The sequence below is a fragment of the Colossoma macropomum genome, unplaced genomic scaffold (assembly GCF_904425465.1).
Source record: "Colossoma macropomum unplaced genomic scaffold, Colossoma_macropomum, whole genome shotgun sequence".
Lineage (NCBI taxonomy): Eukaryota > Metazoa > Chordata > Actinopteri > Characiformes > Serrasalmidae > Colossoma > Colossoma macropomum.
This window is the reverse complement of record NW_023494786.1, coordinates 29642485-29669341: the sequence shown is the minus strand read 5'-3', so window position 1 is coordinate 29669341 and position 26857 is coordinate 29642485. Positions and strand designations below refer to the sequence as shown.

Here is a 26857-nt window from a genome sequence, read left to right as displayed (position 1 = left end):
TCAGTTCCGAGTGTGTACAGTTACAGACTGTAGTCCATCTGTTTCTCTGCATACTTTGTTAGCCCCCTTTTACCCTGTTCTTCAGTGGTCAGGACCCCCATGGACCCTCACAGAGCAGGTACTATTTGGGTGGTGGATCATTCTCAGCACTGCAGTAACACTGACGTGGTGGTGGTGTGTTAGTGTGTGTTGCACTGGTCTGAGTGGATCAGACACAGCAGTGCTGCTGGAGTTTTTAAAACACTGTGTCCACTCACTGTCCACTCTATTAGACACTCCTACCTTGTCAGTCCACCTTGTAGATGTAAAGTCAGAGACGATAGCTCATCTGCTGCTGCACAGTTTGTGTCGGTCGTCCTCTAGTCCTTCATCAGTGGTCACAGGACGTTGTTGGCTGGATATTTTTGGTTGGTGGACTATTCTCAGTCCAGCAGCGACACCGAGGTGTTTAAAAACTCCAGCATGTCTGATTCACTCGCACCAGGACAACACACACTAACACACCACCGCCACCATGTACACGTGTGAAGTCATATGTAAACATATGTATCATATGTAAAAGTTAAGTTTGCACACTCCTATGTTTTGTTGCCGAGTTTAACACTTTATTCTCTACAGAAAACAAACTTCTGCAATTTTTAATACACAATAAATGTTTATGTTTATATAAAAGTTTGAATTGCATATTTTTTCCAATATGTTAAACAGCAAATACTCAGAAACGGTGCACTAAATTTGCAGAGAGTTTGTTTCAGGGTGTTCAAACTGCATTTTTTCCTCTGCACTATTATTTAGCACCAGCTAATAGCAGACAGTGTTGAAGTCAATAGAACTAAGCCATTCATACAGATTACATGTTTTTAAAGAGACCAACGCCAATTTTAAAGAAAGAAATAAACACATATGCAGAAAAAAGAAATTATTTACTAGAGACTATACATCATTCTTTCAGTAAAATCAGTATTTAATTAGTACATATTGGTACAGCAGAGTAAATCAGTGAGTAAGTTCAGCTCCGAGTCTAGTCCAACACTTACAGCTATGAGTATCTCAATATTCTATTAAACTATTGGTATAACTGGAATAGAGCTGGAGCTTCACCTCCGACTGCACAGCTCTAACAAATTTGAACAGAGAGGAGAAACAATATATTACAGTATCTTACAACTTTTTTACACATAATTACTTCCGAACAATCAGCATCTTCCTCAAGAACCACAGTCTGTTTTCGTATGACTGATTCTACATATCGCTGCTGTCTGAACAAAACCTTGCGTCTCCAAAATAGCAACTTTACAGGAGAAGGAAAAAAACATAGTTTAATTTTAATGTAAGTCAATGGAACCAGACTTTTTGCTACATCATTTTGGGCCGTTTCTTTTGGTCCGTTCATCATGAAATTAACCCGTAATGTAAACGACAACAGGCACTTCCAAATTATGTCAAATACTGAAAAATGACAAAAATAGACACACAAGGTTTTTGTTCCAACAGCAGCGATATTAAATAATAACACATCATAGATCGTTGCAGTTTAATGAACATTTCTGAAATCTTTATATTTTTGTCTTAGAGTTGATTTTTTCATGAATAAACTGTCCAAACAGTAAAGAGTGATCATGAAGGGGAATTCCACCATTTTTTCCAAAAGTATGAATTCACTTGATGTAAACAAAGTCATTCAGAGTAGAATTCTATTCATAACCATTTCTGTGAGGGAGCTTTTAGAGGCGGACGTCTGGTTCCTATCACCACCACTTCTGACTAAGTTTCTCAAGAACAGAGCATTTCACACCAAACCACTCTGAATGACTCCGTTTACAATTTAACCATCTCAACCATTTAACTATGTAGAAATCTATAAAAATCAGTGGAATTCCACTTTAATTGTCATGAGGTTTATCCTGTTATCATCAGAATCTGCAGCATATGAAGCGAAAGCGCTGATATAACCTTACAGTCAACTTTCTCACTGGGAAGTTTACATTCTACTAATGTACATTAGCTCGAATCACACTTACAGCCCATAATAACATGGCATAACCTGAATAGCAACCACTGCTAATTAGTGCAGGACATTGCATTCTTGTGCATAAGAGGCAAAGATGAGGTCATCTCAGCATCTCCTGTCAAACCGAGTAAGTAAGCCAGAGTGTTATTAATAAATATATTTTAATATAAGTCCTATCTACTCGCAGTAGAACAGGTTCATGAGGACGTCCATCTCCACCAGGCCACCTTCATACGATCCCACACGGCCTCTAAAGAGTCAAACGCTGGACGGACGTCTAGGATGGTGTGACTGGATCCCTGACCTCCATCGTAGTAGTCTATCACATATCTGACCTCTTTTCCACATCGGTTAACTATCCAGTCGTGCCGGTCAAATGGAAGCTCATGCCTGCAGCAACAGAGACATGAAAGAGAAAAACAGTGTAGTTTATTGTCAGCACTGTGCAAAAATCAGAGACCACCCTGTTAATATATAGTAAAATCATACGATCATCAACAACTAAAGAGATATATATATATATATATATATATATATATATATATATATATATATATATATATATATATATATTTTAATATTTAAATACTTTTGTTTAGTATTTAGTGTGTCCACTCTACCTTTATTACAGCTTCCATTCTTTTCAGGAGACTCGCTGAGTTTTTAAAAGAAATCTGTTTTTTTTTCACACCTACAAAGTTCAGTCTTAGACGTTGGTTGCATTTTTTGTTTCTCACAATACATTTAATCCCAATGACAAATTTAGACCCATCAGCCTGTAAAACCTTACTCCACATCTCAGATGTTCACTTTTGGTGTTAAGTGCAAACATTCTTCATCTTCTTCTTCTTTGTTTGATGTGTCCGTCTCCTTTTCTCAGTGAGGTTCTTCTTGACAGCTACACATCCTTTCAGACCCACAGCGCTGAGTCGTCTTCTCACAGTGGAAGGATGGACAGAAACACCTGTGGATGTTTTCAGATCTGAAGCAGCTTGATTTTCTCCTCTCTCTCAGAGATGAAAGCTTTAAGTGCTGTTTATCTGATGGGGACCGTTTGGTCTGTCAGGTCTTGTAAAGTTACTGGGGAAACTTTTTTCCAATTTTTTGGAATCTTTCCATTTCTTATACATGCAGACTACACTCTCAGATATAAAGGTACTAAACTGTCACTGGGGCAGGACCCTCAAGAGGTACGTCTCAGTACCTTTAGTCGGGGGAACATAACTGTACCATAATCCACTGAAATGATATTTTCTAAGTTGTATTGACTCCACACACCCCGTCTCGCCTCCAGGCTTTTTTTTTGTTCTGTTTTAAAACTTTTTTACCTGGAAAAACTTATTTAAGGTTCACAGTTGGACCTTAAAACCACTGTTGTACCTTTGAGGGAACATTTACATTGTTTTTACCTCGATGAACGAAAAATGTACCTGCACAGAACCTTTATTTCTAACAGTGTATATTATATCCAGTTTCCTCAGAAATATCTCCCAACAAAAAAAATCAATAACTTGTACTTAATGGCCATTTTGACCTGAAATTAAACAAATGATGGGTGGTCTCTGACTTCACAGTGACAGTGACAGTGACTCACCCCATCCAGTGACGAAAACGGGCTCTTGGAGTGAAATCTTTCGCTTTGCCTCCAAACCTTAGAAGAGAAGGTCCACACGGGCACTCTCTGTGGGGGAGCGTACAGAATCATGACTGATCAATAACTCTACAGGCTCCAAGAAAACAGTATAGGTAGATAACAGGGTTCCTCTTGACCTACTTTAAATGCAGTGCCTCCCATCTCAGGATCTCCTTCCATGCCTGTTCATTGTTCTGGTTGTGAATCCTAATGATGTTTTTCATGTCTTTCTGAGAGATGTCTTGCTCTCTCCAGCGCCACCTGGTGGACATTTTAAGTACATCGTATTCATTCAATGATCACATATGACTGAAGATTAATTAGCTGGCTTTGAGTGAGGTACATATTATCCTTAAAAAAAAACAATAATGCAAAAAACAATGAAAAAAGAAATTTTCCCTTGAATGAAACTGTACGAGATTCTGTTGCAAAGCTAAAACCAGCAGCAGCTCCCATCTTGCAGCTTAAATTGTGTCATACTTTTGACCATTTTTAAAGAGTACATCAAACAGTGCCAGAAACCTGAGCAAGTCTAATAGAGATTACTCAACAACTCCACACGGTTTAAGTCACATGTGTCAGGCTCCAGACCTCGTGGGCCAAAACACTGCACCAGCACAGCCTTTACGACTGAATTCAGAATGTCAGATGAGGGTAAACGCTGATCTCCGCAGCACTTTGGCCTGGAAGGTCCCCAGGGTTGACATGCATGGTTTAAAGCAAGTGTGGTGATGATTTAAGCATGCAGGTAGCAATGATGCTAATTGGTGAGCCATAAAGTTCCATTACTTGTTAGCAACAAAAGTGGAGGGGGGGTTGGGACAGGGATCAAACTTAAATATGGCATTTTTCTGCAAATGTCACAGCACAGTTTCTATTTATTTACTACATTTAATATACTGGGGGAAAAGAAAAGTCACACATACACACACACCATCTAAACCACTTATCCTCCTGGGTTGCGGTGGGGGAGCTGGGGCCTATCCCAGCAGTCATTGGGTAGAAGGCAGGAAACACCCTGGACAGGTCGCCAGTCCATCGCAAGGCAGACAGACAACACTCACACCTAGGGGCAATTTAGCGTGTCCAATTAGCCTGACTGCATGTCTTTAGACTGTGGGAGGAAACCCACTCAGACACGGGGAGAACATGCAAACTTCACCCAGAAAGGACCCTGGTCGCCCGGCCGGGGAATCGAACCCAGGCCCTTCTTGAGCCGACAACGCAAGCCACATTTTATGTTCAGCTTTTCCCCCCTAATATGTTAAACTGAGCAAATAAACACTAACTGTATATTAAACTGTGCTGAAGTGTGCTCTCTGTAGAGGACGTCATAACTTATTGTCACTTAGAAAATCAACAAACCATGGAATTTGAGCAGGAAAGGCCCAAACTTTCGCTTGTGACTGTATTTACTGAACTACCACTCTGATATCTACTTACCCTTTCCTTAGCATAGCGTTCCAGAACATCTGCTCAGATGGGTAGACCCAGTTCTGACCTGAACTGGCACGAGGGATAGTAGACTCCTCTCTTTTCACAGACAGAGAAAAAGGCTGACCGGGCGAAGGCTGCTGATTAGGTGGAGGCATCTGAAATGGACAGGACAAATTTGGAATTGAGGCCACTGGCTTCAACAGAAGGGGAGCAAACTCCTAAATATTTTAGCCTAGTCACAATTACTTGGGTTTAAAAAGATTAATGAATGCCAGCATTTACATGTATTTTTTGGCATCACATAGTTTTCATTGAGGACGCACGGATATGGGCATTCTGGGCTGATGCTAATATACAATTTTTTTTTTTCGTGTACATATCGGCCAATGCGATACATTAACATTTATAAAATACAGAAACCGGGAATAAACACACAAGCATATAACGTGTATTTCTGTAGACTTACAAGCACATTAAAATAAAAAAAACACAGATATTTTAGCCCAGTAACCCCACGTCACCTAAACATTCTGCTCCTCTGAAATGCAATAAATGCATAACAGTCAAAATCATCTGTAGATTTGATCTACTATAATCCATAGCGACAGGATTTGCTGTACCATATTAGCAGGGTCGATGTCGTGTGCTGTGGGTCTGCCTCCACCAGCAGCTCTCATAGGACACTCCACAAATTCATAGGCCCTCTCCTGATGTGCTGGAACATCTGGAACGCTCTTTGGATGCTCTTTAGCTGACGCCTGGTGCATGGGGCACCCAGGTGGAGGTGCACCTGGAAACAAAGACACAAACTTAAGGCTGAACAGTTGGAAAACAGAGTACAGGATCCCCAGTTTCCCCTCTGGGAGTATAAAGTACATCTATCTATATCTCTTATTTAATTCAGGTAGAGCTAATTACTGGACAGTTTAACTAAATTAATACAATTAAACAGCAAGGAGAACTTACTTTTTTTGGTGTCCTGGTGCATGGGGCAGCCTTGTGGAGCTTGGCCTAGGTCAGGCATTACGAGGCCCTCTGCTTTGACAGTGCCCAAAGGACTGGACATGGTCTCTGCCTAATCTGAACCTAGCAGGCAAACACAGCACAGTCACTATAGTCACCTATGATGCACCACTGCTGATACAGGTGTTCACACAGCTTGTATAATCTCAATAGAAAAGCACTGTTAATAGAATGGGATGCTCTGGAACATCAAGTGTCGAACTAGAGGGGAATAAAGCCCCCCAGCATTGGGCTTTGGACCGCACTGCAAAAATGGTATCAAAGTAAAATTACCTTAAGACAACTCAAAATATCTAACATTTCAATTTTTGAGATGGTTGTAGAAACATAAGATAAGAAAGAAGATACTTCTTATTATATTCCTACAACCAGCTCAAAACTTGAAATATTAGATATACCGAGTAGTTTTACAATAATTTTGCTTGACCATTGTTGCAGTGCAGCGACACTGTGCTGGAGTTACTGAACTCCATCCAGCACCTTTGGGATGAGTTGTAGTGATCCAGAACTAATTATCCAACATCAGTACATGACCTCACTAATGCTCTTGGGGCTGAATGCAATCAAATCCTCACAGCAATGTTCCAACATCTACAGGGGTGCTCAATCCTGGTCCTGAAGAGTTTAGCTCCAACCATATTTTAAAGAATAAGTTTTAGACCAAAATCTGATCTCAAAACTATCGCAAAACAACGTCTCAGACATCAGGCGGTGAATTCATCACCTAACAGCTCTTTGTGAGGGAGCTTTTAGAGGTGGACGTCTGGTTCCTATCAACACCACTGTAAACAATTCTGATTCTGTAAGTTTCTCTAGAACTGAATATTTTACATCAACTGCTGTGAATGAGTTTGTTTACATCTTAATGGTTTAATTATTCAGAAAATTTGAAAAATCAATGGAGTTTCCCTTTAAATGTAACATCTTTATCCGCTAATTAAAAGAGACCTGAGCACAATGAAAAGTATTATCATTAGGAAATTGTAAAAGTGTATTTAAGTGGAAAATTGTAAAAGTGTATTTAAGTGGAAAAAACTGAGTTAATAGGCTACTACACGAGGCTGAAGTTGGCTTCATATTTGAATTTTTCCGTTCCACCTTAAATAGAAAATTGTATTTATTTCCCGTTCCACCTTAAACAGAAAACAGAAAATTGTATTTAAGTGGATAAAACTGAGTTAATGTCACTAGTCAGGCTACTACACGAGGCTGAAGTTGGCTTTGTATTCAAATTTTTCCGTTCCACCTTAATTAGAAAATTGTATTTAATTCCCGTTCCACCTTAAACAGAAAACAGAAAATTTTATTTAAGCATATAAAACTGAGTTAATGTCACTAGTCAGGCTACTACACGAAAGCTGAAGTTGGCTTCCTATTCGAATTTTTCAGTTCCACCTTAAAAGAAAATAGAAAATTGTATTTAATTTCCCGTTCCACCTTAAACAGAAAACAGAAAATTGTATTTAAGCATATAAAACTGAATTAATGTCACTAGTTAGGCTACTACACGAGGCTTAAGTTGGCTTCCTATTTTCTATTTAGGTTAATTTATTCTGAATGTAACTGCTGCACCATTTAAGGTGGAACGGGGGAATTCGAACTAGAAGCCGGCTAATAAGAAGCTGACTTCAGCTTCGTGGCTACTACCTACTTCTCAGTTAGCCTGGATAATACCTTCAGCATTGTAGACATCGTTGTAGCTCAATATTAATATTTTCAGTCATTATTATGACAGTTTTTATTTTCTGGACTTAGTCTGAACGAACATGTTACACAAAAGTCCTTGCAGTTTTTACAGCAGTCACATAACACAGGAGACCGGAAGCCGACTGTACTGAACTGTACACATTAAAAGACCTGAATAAATTACCTTTATCTTACAGTCAGATCTCGTCTCGTCCCTTCGGTAGATTAATATTTCTGTTTATAATTCAACCCAAGACCTTCTCAATGTCGCCACATTCACACTGCACACAGCATGCTGACCTACTGGTGAACTACAGGGATCTGCGCCTCTATACTGCCACCTGCTGGATTGGAGTGCAGCTGGATTGGACAGTATAACAGGAGCTCCACCATTTTTTCTAAATTTTCTGAATAATTAAACCCGTGGGACGTAAACAGAGTCGTTCAGGGTGGTTTGATGTAAAATGCTCCATTCTAGAGCAACTTACCTACTCAGAATTGCTCACAGTGGTGGTGATAGGAACCAGACGTCTGAAGGGTTAAATGCATACTGTAATTTAGGATTAAAGGGAATTAAACCAATGCTTAATTCCATTCTTGAGATGCCGTTCAGAGTGGTTTGATAAGAAATGGTGATTCTGTAGAGAAACTTAGCCACAAAAACCAGAGGTTGTGACGTCTACAATGCAAACACAGCCTTTTTATTTACTGAAACAACCTATATATGACAACATACATGAGTTATTATATGTGATCCTGATGATGGCAAAATAGTGGTAAATCTGAAAAACAGTGTTTTCTTTGGGGACTATTTCGCTCACAACACCCTACATGCACCTCCCCACCATGAATGGAAAGAATAAAAAAAAATCAGGTTTTCCATAAAGCTTCTTCAACTATCATAAAGCAATGTCTCAGATATCAGGGAGCGTATTTCCAGATAGGAAGCATATATTGGTCCGCTGGTTTGATAAGGTTGGCACTCCGCTGACTGTATACCGTTGCCGGTAAACCATCGGACCACCAGATTACTGTCCTGCATACAAAGTCTAACTGGTTTTTAATGTCATCAAACAGATTTTAAATGCACACAGTCTTTTATTTTGGAAAATAATCAAGGCGAATATTACAAAATTATATTACAAAAACTGGGGGGAAATAATGAATGACTGACCTCCTATAAAATGATTTGAGTGAAAATGTTACTGACACTGTGCTAGATTGGTTATAGCTGTATAACCCACTGTATAACCCACTGTTTTCTGTGGTAAACTAATTTACAACAGAACACAGAAGAAACAAATGAAGGAAAAAACAGTAAATTGGACTGTGAGTTGAAAAACAGTGAAGTGGCAGTTTGTGTGACACTCTGCTTAACCACCAGAGGGCGACATCAAGTATGCTAAGCAAAAAGCCAGTGGGCCACCAGCTTTGCCATCAGTGGGCCAACAGCAGCTCACTATCCTCTCACTATCTGAGTTCATGTCCATCTAACGTAATAAACTTCTGTGAGGGAGTTTTTAGCTGATCCAAGAGCGGCTCTGTGGTCAGAAACTGACCAGTGATGAAGAGCCAGAGGATCACAAATCCAAACTGCATCAACAGATGATCTACAGTCAAGGTGGAGCTACAAGAGAGGGGTTTCTGATAAAGTGGCCACTGAGTGTACCGCTTCATTGTCTGCTTGTTTTTGGTAGTTTATACTAAAGAAACTGTTTATATCTTGCATTAATTAAGATCACCTTGTATTCTATAAACATTCACCATGTATGTGGTGTTGATGTTGTTGTTACTCAGTGGTCTGCTGGACCCACCGCATTACTGTGTTTTTAAATCAATACAGCCAAAACAATTTGTGTAAAAATACCAGATGTTTAAAATATCACAAGTGTCCAGCGTAGGGTTCTCCTTTAGCAGCTGTAGCCAATCAGCAGCCTGTCCATGTTGTCCACCCTCACACACACACATACACACACACTAACAGCAGGCCTTGTAGGAGAAGAACAGAGTGAAGGACACAGCACCTCCACACTTTTACTCCCCGCGGGTTCACCCAACACCACATGTGTAATATAAACGTGTGGGGGGTGAACAGAGTGAAGACACTGAAAATGGGTTATTTAATATGTTCTTCACAGAAAATGAGCAAAGGACAAGAATCTGAGGTTGAAATAATAATAAATCACCTTATTTTTTTCTTTTGGTAAACATTGAAAATGGGTCCCACAGACCTGAACACCACACAAGGGTTAAGAAGGTCAAAGTGGCATAAAAAATAAGATTCAGAAAATATTCTGCACAAACAAAAAGATTTATTCAGACTTTTATTTTAAAAAATGTATTTTCTCAGACATGCTTACTTATAAAGGTTACAGCGATTAAGTCCGTCCCGTTTTCAGAGGCTTTTTGTACTTTCATACACCAACACCACCGCTGTTCAATATAAAGCTGATTCACTGGAAAAACTCTGAACTGCAAAGTAAATCAGGCCTCATTTACTTGCAGTTAAAACTTCAGCACTTACTCTGTAATTTCACTGTTTCCAGGAAAGTCTTACATCACCCAGCCTTACATACTACGTTTTTCATTAACACGCTTTCACTGTATCATTCGTATCATATTGTAGAGCAGATTGTCTTACATAGACAAACTTTGCTTCAAAGGCCGTTTACAATTAGAAAAAAATGACACCATATATTGAGTACGTACTTTCTAGCTTATCCATAATACCATAATATCCATAATAATCAGTTCATATAGGCATGCATGGTCCCTGTAGTGTGACCGTCGTGTCCGTCTCGTCCATCTCCTAAGCTGTAGAGCCACATTCTCTTAAATGTGGTTAAAATGTGCTGTTGCTGTGCTGTTTATTGCATCCGTTTCACTGAAGGCAAATGTGGTTTTCGCTCCATAGCAGCTTAGCAATGATTAGTGTAACCACAATCATTGGGTTTGATTGTCCATATATATTTATCCTTGACCCTCAATGGTGGAGAGAGAGTTATCAGTTCACCAGTGTGCACATTAAAACTGTTTGCACAAGCGTGTAGCCACAGTCAACAACCAGCAGGAGCAAGCTTCAGTAAGATTTTTTTTGTCTTATTAAAGGGGAAGTCCACCAACTGTTCAAAATTTTCAGCATAATTCAGAGGTTAAGATGTAAACAAAGCCATTCAGAGTGGTTTGGTGTGAAATTGGTCACTGTAGAGAAACTTACAGACTTCTTTACAGTGGTGCTGACAGGAAACAGGGGTCACCATGACTACAACACAAATGTAGCCATTTTATTTACTATCCAAAACCACCAGTCAACCTACATGAGTCTTCTGGGTGTTTACATTTAATGTTGATGATGGTAAAAAGTTTTCTTTGGGGACTATTTTGCCTCACAACACCCTGCATGTACCTCTCCACACTGTGTGTATTAAAAAAAAAGAAAAAAAAGGAAACATAGGCAAAAGACATTGAAAAAGTATCATAAAAGATTGTCTCAGACATCAGGCAACATATTTGTAACTATTTTGTGTAATAGCTTCCAGTGAGGCATTAAATACTCAGGATCCAACCCAATCTTTGCTACTCTGATTTAACCTTAACAGTTGAATGATGCAGAAATTGAAAACAATTTGGTGGAATTCCTGTTTTAGTTGAGCCCTGTGATGGCGTGTGTGTTTAAAATAGGTAGATAGAAGATACTCCACCTTCTCAGTGGAACTTGACCCAAAACAGAATTAAAAATGACTTGCTTGGTGGTTTCTGCTACTTCTGCTGAGGTGCTGCCTGTAGAGGGCGCTGTTACAGAAACTGAGGCGAAGTATTTCTGGATGCGTTACACCATTCAAGCACCGAGGCCCAAACCTATTTTACCCCTTGCCCCTACCACTTAGCCCCTTACTCCTCTGTTTTGCATGTTCATGTCTAGGGGGTAGGGTGTCCTGGTTTTTGCTGAGATAGAGGGGTAGGGTGAAGTGTTAGGGCTACACGGACCCTCCAAACAGAGGTTTTTCAGAGACTCACTCTAAACAGAGTGTTATGAGAAAAAAAAATACATAAATCAGCAAGATGGCTGTGCAAGCGACCAAAGAAACCCACAAATGTGAGTATTTTCTCTGTTAAAAAATTACGGTAACCTCTGTATCATCTTAGTTTAAATTTCCAGTTCCACCTTAAATTACATGCAACAGGAAAATTCAAGAAGCTGGTGAATATCTGACTTCAGCTTCATATAACAGAAAAAATAGGGGTGGGCGATAATAAAAAATTGTCATTCCCCCTCTTTGAAGTCATATGATGTCCTAAATGTAACTAAAGTCCAGCAGTGAGGAGCTGAACTTTACCCTCCTCTGCTATCACTGCAGACTGGCAGGGTCGCCTACCGAGCAGTGCCAGTAGCTGTTAATGAAATAATGCTCTTTTTATTTGAGGGTCCCATTTCGTAGGGCAAGATTTCAACCACTACCCCTTGTAACTCAGCCCCAAGTGGCAAGATGACACTGGAAAAGAAGGGGTAGGGGTAAAAATAAGAAATGAAATTGGGCCCAAGTCTTGCATGAGCCAAGTTTTGGTTTTGAAACAATGACTGTATATATGTCACATATACAGTATATACAGTACTGTGCAAAAGTCAGAAACCAACTTTCATGTATTTTATTTCCAGGCAAAACAGCCGTTAAGTATAAGTTATTCGATTTTGGGAGATATTTCTGGGGAGATTACATATAAGATAATCCACTAATATAACGAAGGAGAAAGGCAAAGGAAAACAAGTGAAAAAAATGATTAAAAGCTTCAGAGAAAATGACCGACCACCAACACTGCCCCCATCAGATAAGCAGCACTTAAAGCTTCCATCTCTGAGAGAGAGGAGAAAATCAAGCTGCTTCAGATCTGAAAACATCCACAGGTGTTTCTGTCCATCCTTCCACTGTGAGAAGACGACTCAGCACTGTGGGTCTGAAAGGATGTGTAGCTGTCAAGAAGAACCTCACTGAGAAAAGGAGACGGACACATCAAACAAAGAAGCTGAACAATGGACTGACCACCCCAGAGTCCAGACCTCAACAGCACTGAATGGGTTTGATTACTTCAGAAAATGATCAACCAGCTTCTAAGACTGAACTTTGGAGGTGTGTAAAAATATCCCTGCAGATGTTTTTGAAAAACTGAAAGCGAGTCTCTGGTAAAGAATGGACGCTGTAATAAATGCAAATGAATACCAAAAAAAAATAAATAAAAGATATTAAATTTAGTTGTTGAGGCTTCTGTGTAATTTTCTGTGTAATGAAACATGTTTTCTGCATTTTTTCCTGGGTCTGAAAAATTGACCTAATGGCTGTTTTGACTGGAAATTATATAAACACATTTAGCCTATATATGATTATATAGCATCATTATGAATATATGAGCCATATATCCAGGTCATTAATATTTAAAACAGTCTGAAATGAGGAGGGTGGACACGCTTGGTGGAAGGTTTCTGTTTCATATCGTTTCTTTCTCTCTCTCAGTCCGTCTTTGTTGCTTTTTGGCATCGGCTGGAGCGTAGCACTTTGAGGCAGCCTCGGAGGATCTTGCGCATCCACATGACGTTCATGACGTCCAGGCAGAGGCTGCAGAGGAGCCAGGCACTGCGGGCCCCCAGGGGGAGCCTATAGAAAGCTTCTGTCCCGTACACAGAGTACATATGGCTGTAATAGACTGGAATGACTGCAATCCTCACCAGGAAAAAAGAGAAGGCCATAGCTATGCCGTTCACGAGGCTGGGCTTGGAAAGCTTGTGGTAACCCAACACCTGAAGAAACCATCTGAAAAACAGGATGTGGACAGAGGTGTAAAAGGACCTTGAGATAATAACTCTAATAAGCAGCTAAAGGTTGCTGTGTGTACTGTACATGTGATATTACGTGGCATACGCACCGCTGGTTCACAAAGGGGGTGGAAAATTCAGAGAGCAGCCGGAAATTTGCAAAGTAGGGCAATAATCCCTGACTCTAAAAGGCAAAATACGCAATGTGAGACGACAAAGGCTGAGATACAGCTTCAATAAACTGGAGTTAAAGGTAAAACCAGGCAAAGGTACTTTACCACAGATAATATATTTTCTATAACACAGTGAGGAAGGGGTGACAGACGTGTTGTGTTCTATGGTGGTGCAGGTCGTTCTCCATTTGGAGTGGGAATTCAGGTGGATACATTTTTTTAAAAAATCAGTGTCTTTCATCCCAAAACTAAATAATCTTGATATGTCCATTAACATCTCTTATTGTCATAAATGCAGAAAGGAGCTTAATTCCAAACACATTTTACAGTCACTGATGTTGTATGAATATGGTGTAACACCAGTGACGGTGACTCCAGTGACATTCTGGTTATAACTGAGGATTTTTAAATTGGCTGACTCATTAATGGTCAGGTGACCTTGTGTATTTAAAATCAGTAATAAAAATGATATATAGCACTATTTTTTTTACAAAATTTTATTACACAGCCATTAAAGCACAAAACACCGGTGACACATAGAAGTTATGAGCTGCCTGATAAACAAAATTATTAATAAATTAATTTAATATAGTGAGCAAGTGTGACTCGCCTTCTCATGCCTTGAGATGCTTCCTCTCTAAAGAGGCTCGACCCAAAGAAACAGTTTAATAGAGCTGAAAATACTGTGTTAAAATGTAATATAGGAGTCCTGGTAACACTAGTGACCAAAATCTCAATGAAATCAAATGAATTTTTAAAATAAAATCATATTTTTAAATGTAGTATAAAGTCAATGATATATAAAGTAAACATGAATCTGTTTTATACAAATTCCTAAGTTAAACCTCTTAAAATGATTGTTTTATATTAAAAATGGTTTCTCAGATGCTGAAATTTAGTTTTGTGACGAGCTGTTTTACAGATGCAGAGCGAATATAAAACAGGATAAACAAAGAAAAATCAGAGAATCATAAGGGAAAAGTGTTATTTAATCTTAGATCAACTGTGTAAATGTACATACTGACTTTTGGAGCTGTGCCTAATATTGTGAGCATCTTTTTAAGCCCTGCAACCTTTGTGACATGGTTACCCACTCCAAATGGAGAATGACCACATTGATTCATGGTAGGGGTGGGCAGTATGACAAAAAATACAATATCACAGTACTAAGACATTTTCACGATAACAATACATATCACAATGTTCAGTTTTTCCAATGTTTGACAAATTAAAAGTGAAAAATTCCAAAACTACAAATACAGAATATTTAATTCAACATTTCACAGACTTTATATCACCTAATTTACTTATCACGCTCTCTTTTTTTAAAGAAACATGCAGTTGATCAATGATATCTAGTTTCGACCTTGTTTGTTTTGTTTCAGCTTTCAACACACCAGGTAGCTTTTATAATTTTATTTATAATTTTTTTTGGTTTGATATACTATATAAATATGTTCCATTCATGCTCCAGTTACAGGTAGTGTTTCAGCTTGAACTGCTTTTGGAATAAGGGCCAAAACAGGGCAGCCAATCAGAACAGAGCTCATTTAACTCATATAGGTCTTAAAGATGCAGAAACAAAAATGTGACGTGTTGAAATGTGCACAGCTTTCCAGAACTCACTGAATGAGTCAGTATCTGTTTTTATTTAAAACACTCACCAGCACATAGTAATAGGCATAAAGAGCAGCAAGGTGATGTACGACAAAATACTTCTCTCCTATGAAATCCCAGAAACAGATCATCAGCAGCAGATCTGAAGAGGAAACAGAGCAGCGTGTCTGAAGTTTAACTGACTTGGACTGAGACTCTGTTGAAACTTTACAGAATGTTTCAGTCGTGACTATTTTGACAATTTTAGCTCATTTTGAGCAGAACTCAAAAACAGTGCAAAACACAGCTTTGAACAGTTGTACACATGTAAAATCATAATCAAAATCATTCAAACAAAAAAAAGTTTACTTAATTGCAGAAAATGTGTGTTTCAGTAGTGACAGTTCTTAATGTTCCACTCTGATTTTCAGAATTTGGGACATATTTACTTCAAAACAGTGGGATCTAACTGCTCACCATGAGGCCACAAAGAACAGAGACGCAGTCTCACTTCCTGCTCTAAAATGCAGGGGCGTGGCTAAAATAAGGCTCCACCTATGGACTAAAACGTTGTGTTTCGGTGGTGACATAAAGCATAGGACAGACTCTTAGATCTTAAAAAACAGATGATGCAGAAAAATGTAAGTATTATTTTCACAAATTTAGGAGTTTGGGACAGACATCCCAACAGAAAGTGTTTAGTGTATAGATTTAGTGCATATTTAGCTTATTACTGTCTCCTTTAGTAAACTTGAGTTTAAATAGATCATAACAAAATCCTTGTAAACATATAAGATCTGAATACAAAATAGATTTTTAAAATAATTTTTTATTATGGAACCACAGTTTGAACTAATCTGGCCAAACGGTCCATAAAGGTCTGATAGACATGCAAGGTCTTTTTCATAGAAGATCTAATAGCAGTGATTAGAAGGTAAATCATTATTATACAGTGAGAATTGCATTGAAGGTACTAAATTCAAATGTGTATACACACACAGACACACACACACACACACACACACACACACACACACACAAACACACACACACACAGACACACACATTTTCTAAGCTGTGTAATCTCCTGGGTCACAAGGGGGGGGTGCTAGAGTCCATCCCAGCTGTCATTGGGCAGAAGGCAAGAAGCACCCTGGACAGGTCACCTGTTCAAATGTGTACAACATTTCCAAATTACTGAATTATAAAATTATTCCAAATTATTCCAAATTACTGAATTATTAAATTATTCACATGTAAATGAATTTGGACCAAGTAAATTCACTGCATCATTTTAAATACTCTTCGTGCTATTTTTTGAACTCTGTTAGCAGAATGGGCCGTTACCCAGTACCTGATGCACAGGCTACAAGAAAAATGATGACTTCATAGCCATTACCACTTGATGAATTAATTTCTTCTTCCTACATTTGCAGCGTTGACCACTTTCACAAGTAAGTTCTGATCTCCATAGGTGAGCCAGAGTGAGTAATTTTAGCATAGCTGCAGTTTTAGAATGTAATTGTTGTGCAGCATAATCTCCACAACGTCAGCAGAACAAGATCAGATCTTGGATCCAGTAGTATTTTTTATATGTTATCCAGTATTTGCACATTGTAATAAAGTGGAATGAAGTAGAAGCCCACCTGGAGCTTGTCTCACAAAGAAGGACTTCTGGCTTAGCCAGCTAGCTTTAAGGCTAATTCGATCCAACCCTGGATTTTCTGTCTCACAAGGATGGATCACTTTCTACCGTAAAAAACGGAAACTTATACTTCAGGCCTACTCTGTTCTAGGGCTGGAATTTCAGATTGAGCTCCTGGACCAAATAGAGCCAAGCTTCTGACCAGGCAAGGACAATGGAAGTGGGTGAGTTTTTTTCATTGAGACATTTGTGGCTTGAAGAATATCACTTTTTAGCAGAGGAACCAAAACAAATACATAAAAAATAAGGAATAAAATGCAATTATTACTCCAGTTAGCACTAACACAGTGGTATTTGAGACATGCTTGCATTTTTTACCAGTATAAATGCTTCACTTTACACATATTTATGCAAATTGCTTCTTCCTGAGCCACTCGACTCCTCCTCATGTTTCATATGATTGCATGATTGTGATAAATGTCATGCTTTCATGTGCAAACAAGGATTAATCGTAGCTTGAGTATTTAAACCTGGGATAACAGAGAAAGTTGCAAACTCTCTTCATAAAACAAGTTTCATTTTTTAGGTTTTTTGAAGCTCAAACTTGACCCTAATATGATAACAGGATTATGTTTTTCAAGTTATCCCATAAAAATGCCTATTGAAGCAACATTAACATAACATGCTCTCTGTGAGGTGAGTCGGTGACTCTGGTGTCTGTTTGTGATGGGCTAAGGTAGATAAGCCTTGGCTAGTCTGCAGCACCCAGTCTATCTGAGGCATAACACAGAGCATAAAATACCAACAGGACAAATAAGGCAAACCAGAAGCACCCAGCGAGTGAAAAAGGTGAAAATGCTTTAAAAAGCAGTAAAGGCCTCACCTGAGATGAGGTAGCCTGTGGTTATGCCCACATTCAGCTTCACCAGTGTCGGATCTCCCCTTTTGTAACAGAAGGATCAGAAAATGATCATCAGAAATGAAGACGAATGACATGGCTCTACTTTTATAACCAGCACAATCGAACATGAAGGTATGCTTACCAGACCGGGTCCTTCTTGACTGCTTCATCAAACAGCAGTATGTAGAGACACAGGAGTCCCACCACCAAGGCATGCACAGTGGAAACGGCCCTGAGCCACACACAGAAACCAAATAATAGCAACTGGAATAACAGTACAAAGATAGGGGCATGTAAAGAAATGTTATTCACAGCAAAAAGGCCTGGGTTTGATTTCCCGGCCGGGCAGCCAGGGTCCAGGAGTTGGCATGTTCTCCCTGTGTCTGTGTGGGTTTCCTCTCACGGTCCAAAGACATGCTGTTAAGAGAATTGGAGATGCTAAACAGCCCCTACGTGTGAATGTGTGTGTCTGCCCTGTGATGAACTGGCAACCTGTCCAGGGTGTTTCCTGCCTTCTGCCCAATGACTGCTGGGATAGGCTTCAGCATCCCCATGACCCAGGAGGATAAGCAGCATAGATAATGTGTGTATTTATTTATTTGTTTTCTATACAGATTTTTTTAACACTTCACTTTATATACATTATGGGTTGGCATTCTTGTTGAACACCTATGAATGAGTTCCTGTGTTTGGAGACCTACATGTTCCTAAATTCGCACAAGTAATGGAAGCTTATACCCCACTGATTGATCTATCCATGCTCCGCCCACAAATCTGGTCTTTCATACCAACCGTTGCTAGGTTATATAAGCTTTACAGAACATGTGCAAAATTCCATTCAGCCTAATGAGGAACTACCAATTAAGATTGTGATATTAATTTCAAATCATATTTATTTTGTACATGTGACGTTTTGCACCGTTATATATCACTGGATGTAGTTTTTGTTCGACCACATAAAATGACCAGGGAATATCAGAGCATCTCATTGTTGTATTGAGGAACTGCTGCACTGACAAAAAAGCCACAGTTAGGACAAAAAATGGACACACAGGCTGGCTCTACATCAGCAAAGGGGCAAGACAAGGCTGCCCACTATCCCCAGACCTGTTCAACCTGAATGCTGAACATATAATGAGAGAAGCTGGGTTGTAAGATGATGATCAAGGATTCAAAATCAGTGGAAAATCTTCCAATGTATCAACAAATATCAGAATTTTCCAAGCTGTGTTTTTTCTGGGGTTATTTGTAGATGTGAAAGCTGGACAGGAAAAATGTTGACGTCTTTGAACTTTGACGAAGACGTTTGAGAGCACCTCGGATAGCAAGGTAAACAAATGAATGAATTCTTGACCTAATCCAGCCCAGTCAACCAAACCGAAGCCCTTATTTGGAGAAAAAAAGTCATTGGGAAAAACATAATTATGCTTGGAACAGCTGAAGATGACAGTGGAAGAGGATGATGAGCAGCAACAAGATGGATGGAGACAATCAGAGGAATCATGAACCAGCCAGCCCAAACCGAAAATGGTCACAAGGAATCTGAACTAACTTGACAGCACTTAAAAAGTGTAATAATAATAGCTGACTAACTTTAGAACTAACTTCATGGTGGTGTTTCAAACCTGTGTATTCTCAGTTAGCTAGAACAATATAATCCAGCTCAGTAGCTTAGCATCTTAAACTGGAGACTCAACATCATGTAACAGATCACAACTCCAACCTAAATTCATCAGGTTGAATACCAACGTTCTAAAATGCTGGTCTAATGGCACCAGTAGCTCTGAAAGAACTCAGCTGTGCATGGACCATGGAGAGGTCAATTAGCATTGTGCTCATTAGCATCACAGCTCTAGTACAAAACTAAAGAAGCAAACTTCAGACACCAAACAGGTCCCGGCTGATCAACTACATTTGGGGCAATTGCGAAAACTGTGTTGGGGTAATTGTGAAAACTGCAGTTTGACTTTTTGCTAAACTATCACTTTAAAGAGAGTCATCTTTCATCGATTACTGTTATTAATGATATTAATATTATAATCAATAATAATTACCTGGAGTTCCACTCTGTTCTCTGAGTGTGGTTGAGTGTGAGGAAAGCTGGAGTGAGCCGTTCAGACAGCCAGGGGCTCCCTCTGTGAAACAGCCACTGAGAGGAAAAGAAACTGCCCACCGAAACCAGCAGGACCACCAGGCTCAGAGGCTCCATGGCCAGCTAGCCCTGCAGAGAGAAATATAGGGTGAGTGAGAGAGAGAGAGAGAGAGAGAGAGAGTGATAAATACCAGCTCAGTAATACACAAATCCATACATACCGCTGCTCTGTAACAGACCACTGTCCACACTGTCCCCTCTCCGCTCCGTTACATCATTACCGCCCTGTGCTGTAACAAAAACAGATGTTTTTCTGTTTTTCTGACTTGGTTCTGAAAAGCTCCGGTCATCACCTGTGCTGCCGCAGTGCCACTCCACTGCCAAACGCCCGCCGTGGGGCTGCATTTGCATATCTGCTGACACAGCACTATTATCACACAGAGGTCAAGCAATTCTCAGATTGCTGTATCCATCTATCGCACGCCAGCGTGCATAATGGATCCGGAGAAATGCATAAATAACCCTGCAGAGCGCCGGAGTCTGACAGTGCAGCTGATACAGAGACGCAAACACCGTCACACCACAGCTTTCCTTCAATTCCACACGTTTATATGATGATTCCTTCCAGAGATGAGGAGATGCAGTGAAGTAATAGCTGAACAGCGTAAATCCCTGAAGATTCTCTGGATTTGATTCACTTTTGTAAGTGGATAATGGACAAATACATGGAAATCAATACTTACACAGATAAGATATGAATAATAAATGTAAATAGAAATGTTTTGTGGTGTATTGTTCTAACTGTGTGATAGAGTTATAAATAAATAAATTAATTAATTAATTAATTAATACACAAATAGTAACAATAATAATAATAATAATAATAATAATAATAACAAATATCCTATCTATCTATCTATCTATCTATCTATCTATCTATCTATCTATCTATTGTTATTATTATTATTATTAACAAAACAACAACAACAACAACAATAATAATAATAATAATAATAATAATAATATTAATAATAATAATAATAATAATACTAACAATAATAATAATAATAATAATTTTATCCCTAAATGTCTCCTTTGAGGTTCAATAAAATTAATCAAACTTTCTGTCTATCTATCTAACAACAGCAACAACAAAACTACAACAACAATAATAATAATAATATTAACAATAATAGAAGTAATAATGAACTGTCTTGTTTCCTGGACATCCTGTTCTGTTTTAGTGGGATGGTGGGCAGTGCAGGGAATGATACAGACACACGAATGACCTTCAGCTTCAAACTCTGCTCTGGCAGAATTACTGCTGACATGTGTAACATTATAGGAGGAGAAAAAGCACAAAGAAGCAGCACCACACACACACACACAGACACACACACACACACACACAAACACACACACACTATTTCTATAACATCTATAGGGCAATACATATGTTGCCTGTTTTGAACATGTTTAAATAGGTGTCTTATATGCCATTATGCACTGTTGATGTTGAGCTCAACAGCCTTTATTTGGCTCCTTCTTGGTTGACTGCACATCCAGTTTGCTGATTTCTTCATTTCTGTAGTTCCGTCTTGACAACATTGGGCCTCATTCACCAATGTCTTCCTAAGTTTGTGCTTAAATGTGTTCTTGCCTTTGCCTTCCATAATGAGAAAGGTTTTTAAAAAAGTCTGTATCAGATTCATGACGTGTTCTTAAAGTGCAGAACTGTTTACACCTTTGTGCTGTTGAGTGTGTGTAGATTCTGTTCTTACCTAAGAATTAATCCCAAATAAGAAAACACTGGTGAATGTCAGAATCTTCACGCAAACTGCGTAAGTTGGTTTTAAGAGGAAATTTCTTCTTAAGAATGATTGGTTAACGAGGCTCAATGAGGTCCAATAAAGGGGACTTCTGCTTAAAGAGCCATTCCACTGATTTTAGAAAATTTCTGCATAATGAAATAGTTGAGATGTAAACTGAGTCACTCAGAGTGGTTTAATGTGAAACGGTTGATTGTAGAGAAATTCAGACTCAGATTTCTTTACAGTGGTGGTGATAGGAACCAGGGGTCACCATGACTACAACACAAATATAGCCATTTTATTTACTATCCAGTCTTCTGAGTTTTATATGCAATTTTGATGAATACTGAAATAACTGATGAATAAAGAAATAACTACATTTGTTGGGGACTATTTGGACAATTTATTATAAAAATACATTTTTATCAGGCAGTGAATTCATAACCATTGCATGTAATAACTTTCCCTAAGGGAGCTTTTAGAGGTGGACGTCTGGTTCCTATCACCACCACTGTGTACAGACTCTGTAAGTTTCTTTAGAACGAAGCGTTTCACACCAAACCACTCAGAATGACTCTCTTTACATCTCAACTATTTAATTATGCAGATAGTTTGTAAAATTCCCCTCTGAGCCAGTAACGATTAATATTAAAACGACTAACGATTAATAGGAAAACATTTTTAGCACAGCAGACTGAGGGTCAGTGTTACTCTAATTAACATGATTGATACTGAAATCCATTGTGGAAATGACTAAAAATGAAAAAACAAGCAGTCTTGGGCAGTGAAATCATCCTAAATGTAGTCAATATGTCTAATATTTCTCATTCTGAGATTGCTGTAAGAATATTATAAGATTATTTGACTTTTTCACTTCTTTTAAGTCATTTTATGAGGTGAAATTATCTCACTGCAGCCACATGCAAAATTTGTAGTCAAATGAAATGTTCTGTTGATTTTCCAAGTGAAAATAACACATTTTCTACAGAGAACACGCTTAAATATGATATTTTCTTCTGCTAATTTTAGTGCACAATTTCTATTTATTTGCTATTTTATTGGAAAACATAAAATACATAATGTGTCATAACTTTTGCACAAGCCACAAGTTTTATTTTTTCCCCAATATGTTAAATTCAGTGAACAGGGTAAATAATATTATAATACTCTTACAATCTCATAATGAGAATTGTTAGATATATTGGCTGGATTCGGATAATTTCACTTGCCAAGGTGTCATTTTTGCAGTGTACACAAACAATGATGCTTGGTTTAGTATTTAAAAGTAAACCTGAATTACCTAAATTGATTCTAAATTAGTTTAGTAATATTTTCCAATTCAAGAGACCTAATTCTCATACCTAACACAGGAAGATGTGAGAATAAATCCTTTAATAATGTTTTTTTCCCAGTTTCTTTCATTGCACTATTTTAAAGCTAATTATTCATGTTTTTGGCTTTTTTTATTCCAGTTCTCTTTACTGCAGCATGAACACATATCTGTTTCTCATTACTGGTAACTATTACTGATGTTATATATGTTTAGCATGAGCTGCTTTTTTAACGAGGCACAATACATCCAATCAGAACAGAGGTCATTAACATATATCATCATATGTCATATGCAGCAACACCATAGCAACCACCTGGGATAGCACAGCAACGGTTTAGCAATACCTTAGCAACTACCTGGAATATCATAGCAATGACCTGACAACACCTTAGCAACCACCGGGGATATCATAGCAACAGCTGAGCAACACCTTAGCAACCACCTGGGATATCATAGTAACGACCCGACAACACCTTAGCAACCACCGGGGATATCATAGCAACAGCCGAGCAACACTTTAGCAACCACCTGGGATATCATAGCAACGACCCAACAACACCTTAGCAACAACCTGGGATATCATAGCAAAGACCCAAGAACACCTTAGCAACCACCTGGGATAGCATAGCAAAGACCCAAGAACACCTTAGCAACCACCTGGGATATCATAGCAACAGCCTAGCAACACCTTAGCAACCACCTAACAACCACCAAGCTGGAATACCATATCAACACACACACACACACACACACACATACACACACACACACAGACACACACACACACATTATCTAAGCTGCTTATCTTCCTGGGTTGCTGGGGGAGCTGGAGCCCATCCCGGCGGTCATTGGATGGAAGGCAGGAAACACCCTGGACAGGCCGTCAGTCCATCCCAGTAAACCAAATTAAATGAATTTATTTAATCAACAGTTGTCAAGCCAACTTACAGTTTCTTCATGAACTTTCCACTTCTAGTCACTTTTTACTGTATTTATGCTTATTTATGTTTATTCAAATGTTATATTTTGTTGTTACTGGCAAAACATACAGGTAAAAAAGTTTTTAGCATTTTTTTTGCTGCCTCAGACTTTCGCACAGATCTGTATGAACTTTCAGCTGTACACAACTTTCTATGGTACGTTTAGAATATGTAATTAAAATTTGCCATATTTTTCATACTTTTTTAAAATGTCTTACATTATGTTTGTTAACATCTTTTAAAAATGCTTCTGTTTCTGAACAGGATACAGTATATTAGTAACAAGGTATGTAAAAGTAGAACAATTCTGGAGCTTAAAAAAAAGCACTCCTGTCACTTGCCAAACAATTATCTTCTTCCAGATGACTTTGGCTGACAATTGGGTAAAATCACGTCATTTCTAAGAGGATATGACACATACTGACCACTAGATGGTGGGATCTGTCTACAGGACCACTTACAGAAGGTTAAACTTCAGCATTTTTCAATATAGCACATGCAATGTATGATGTAAAAACTCACTTTAAGATCTCTTGACTTACCATGGGCTCCAATTTTATCTTACTTTGAAGTAAAAACATAATACAGATACAGTAAAAACAGATAAAAGTAATAAAATACAAGAAAAATGTGAGATGTTTGCGTTTTAAAGTCTTTTTTAAATACAGTATTTTGAGCTATGGATGGTTTGTTATTGTTCAGTTTGTTATTGCATCAGTTTCCATTGTTTGGCCTTTTCCAGTATCAAAATAATCAGGTTATCTGATCGCTTACATAGTGGCAGCCCATTATTGTTTGTTTCCACAACTTCCTAGAGTTTTAAAAGTAAACAAGAAGTAAAGGAGACAGTTCTATTCAGTCCTGTTCCGGTTCAATATTCACTTTCATTCACACAGTTCAATGAAAGTCATTCAGAAACTTGCACCTTGTGTAATTTTCAGGATGACTTATTCCTGGCAGTAAGTTTCCATTGTTGCACATCCTGTTTACACTCGCACGTCCCATGACAGCAGCGCTGAGGCCGCGGGAAGCTCATGGAAAAGAGGAGGATGAGACTCGCTGTCCAGGATGCGTTCAGGATGTGCTGGAAAAGAAGAAGAAATCATGGCCTCGAAAACCGCGGCTAATTTTAGCACCAACTAGACTAACTTGACTTTGTTTGGTCGTCACATTTTACCATATTGTGTCCATTTTCTCTCTAAACTAGGCTTAATTTCTTATATTGCTTATGAAGCAATGGTGCATTGTTGTTTATGATACAAATTAAATTTTAAAAAAAGTTTCTTCTCACAGTTTTGAGGGAAGACATGTTAGAAAACTTCATAAAAGTCCCATTTTAATCAGCCTTATCAAACTGATCCTCTTAGGTTGTGGACATCCATCCTGTGGGAAACTGTCTCATCTGTTGTGTAATTTGTTATGTAATTGTTATGTAATGAAACTTCGAGATGGTTTAAAACACGTTCACAGACGTCTTAATCATCTTAAGGTGACATTACTGCTCTTGCATGACGTTCCTGACTGCTGTACTGTATACTGTGCTGCCAAAAAAAAATAATAATAATAATAATAATTAATGCACCTCATACAAAAAATATTTTAAAAAAAGATGTAATTTGCTTGTTTACCCCTCTTGTTGTTTCAAGCAAGCTGATGCTCTCAAGTCATGCCACTCCACCTACTACCATCTAACATTAACCTAAATGTTTACATTAGACTAATTATTTGGATTTATATGTACTCATATGTAAGGTTTAGATACCTATATGAGGCCTGAGAAGGATTTTAGAGCCCCCTGCACCATGGGCTTCAGCGCAATTGCATGCCCCCCTAGTTGTTATGCAACTTGCTGCATAGCTTATATAAGCTATACAGGGATATATATGGATTTTTGCTCCAACTTAACTTCCAACACACAGGCAGTGAGACAAAACGTGGACTGTCTGGGGGTCAGTTTGAACACCCTAAAGAGCTTTTAAAGTTCAGAGAACCTCTGCAAAACATAAACGTTCACACTCACAAATCTCTATTTCAAACATGGTTCTTTAGGGAAGCAAAAGTGGTTCTTCTGTGGCATCATTCAAATAATTTTTTGGGGTTTTTTGAAGAGTGCTGGCCTGGGGTGGGGAACTGAGGGTGGGAGTGTAGCACAATTTGGTGACTTCCCTGCTCTAGACCACCACTTAAACCTGGTTATTACCTGATGGGTTGAATCAGGTGATCCTGAGTGGGAAAATCACACCAAACTGTGTGGGCCTCCAGGACTGGAGTTCCCCACCCTGTCTAGGCTAATAAATGCATCACTTACAGGCCTCTAGGGCTGTTTTCCCAGGCGTGGTCTAGTCTTGGACTGCAGTGGTGATTTATCATTGAGATTCTTGTTATTTGTGGTGTAGGTTTAGTCTTTAGTCTGGGGAAATTGTCATAGCAAGCAAAAAGGGCCTACACCGGATTCCCACAAGCACTATTATTTGGTTATAAATTGACTGTAGGCCAGTTTTGCATATACATAAAGAAAAGCCTCTCAAAAACGCATATTTTGCATTTCTGGTCTGTGGGCAAACAGAGAGCGGCTACCAATCACAGTGAGTTCTATTTAGCAGTTCACTGTTCTCTGAAGAAAACCTTGTATCTCCAAAATGAGAACTTCACAGGAGAAGGAATAAACACACTCGTCGTGGCCACACAATAGTAGGCCTTGATCCCACGCCTTACTAGGTCGTGGCCACA

General features: G+C 38.7%; 2 protein-coding genes across 3 annotated transcripts; both read right to left on the bottom strand.

Annotated features, from left to right (window-relative positions):
- Nucleotides 1–1797: 1797 nt before the first annotated feature.
- LOC118804695 (cytochrome c-type heme lyase) lies at nucleotides 1798–8086 on the bottom strand. Of its 2 annotated transcripts, none has more exons than XM_036565291.1 (7): nucleotides 7975–8086; nucleotides 6048–6167; nucleotides 5702–5871; nucleotides 5088–5236; nucleotides 3786–3905; nucleotides 3606–3692; nucleotides 1798–2401 (listed from the first exon to the last, which is right to left on the bottom strand). In XM_036565291.1, exons 2-7 carry the CDS (start codon nucleotides 6145–6147, stop codon nucleotides 2209–2211), a joined length of 819 nt encoding a protein of 272 aa, XP_036421184.1. In that variant the 5' UTR covers nucleotides 6148–6167; nucleotides 7975–8086; the 3' UTR covers nucleotides 1798–2208. The 2 variants fall into 2 exon arrangements, with proteins under 2 accessions (XP_036421184.1, XP_036421185.1); XM_036565292.1 differs by having other exon boundaries at nucleotides 6048–6171; nucleotides 7975–8078.
- A 5207-nt stretch (nucleotides 8087–13293) lies between these two features.
- Nucleotides 13294–20120, bottom strand: si:dkey-10f21.4 (uncharacterized protein LOC100137126 homolog). Its single transcript, XM_036597715.1, has 6 exons — nucleotides 19966–20120; nucleotides 18054–18143; nucleotides 17894–17952; nucleotides 15434–15528; nucleotides 13707–13780; nucleotides 13294–13594 (listed from the first exon to the last, which is right to left on the bottom strand). The coding sequence occupies exons 1-6, from the start codon at nucleotides 20118–20120 to the stop codon at nucleotides 13294–13296; spliced, it is 774 nt and encodes a 257-aa protein (XP_036453608.1).
- Between the last annotated feature and the right edge of the window lie 6737 nt (nucleotides 20121–26857).

Excerpts from the sequence above, each read along its gene's own strand:
- LOC118804695 (XM_036565291.1), bottom strand. The coding sequence starts at position 6,147 with ATGTCCAGTCCTTTGGGCACTGTCAAAGCAGAGGGCCTCGTAATGCCT. Across the intron at positions 3,693-3,785 it reads TGGGAGGCACTGCATTTAAA|AGAGTGCCCGTGTGGACCTT; the intron begins GTAGGTCAAGAG and ends GCTCCCCCACAG. Across the intron at positions 2,402-3,605 it reads CGTTTTCGTCACTGGATGGG|GCATGAGCTTCCATTTGACC; the intron begins GTGAGTCACTGT and ends CTGTTGCTGCAG.
- si:dkey-10f21.4 (XM_036597715.1), bottom strand. The coding sequence starts at position 20,120 with ATGGAGCCTCTGAGCCTGGTGGTCCTGCTGGTTTCGGTGGGCAGTTTC. Across the intron at positions 15,529-17,893 it reads CACAGGCTACCTCATCTCAG|ATCTGCTGCTGATGATCTGT; the intron begins GTGAGGCCTTTA and ends TTTCCTCTTCAG. Across the intron at positions 13,781-15,433 it reads ATGCCTATTACTATGTGCTG|AGTCAGGGATTATTGCCCTA; the intron begins GTGAGTGTTTTA and ends TTTGCCTTTTAG.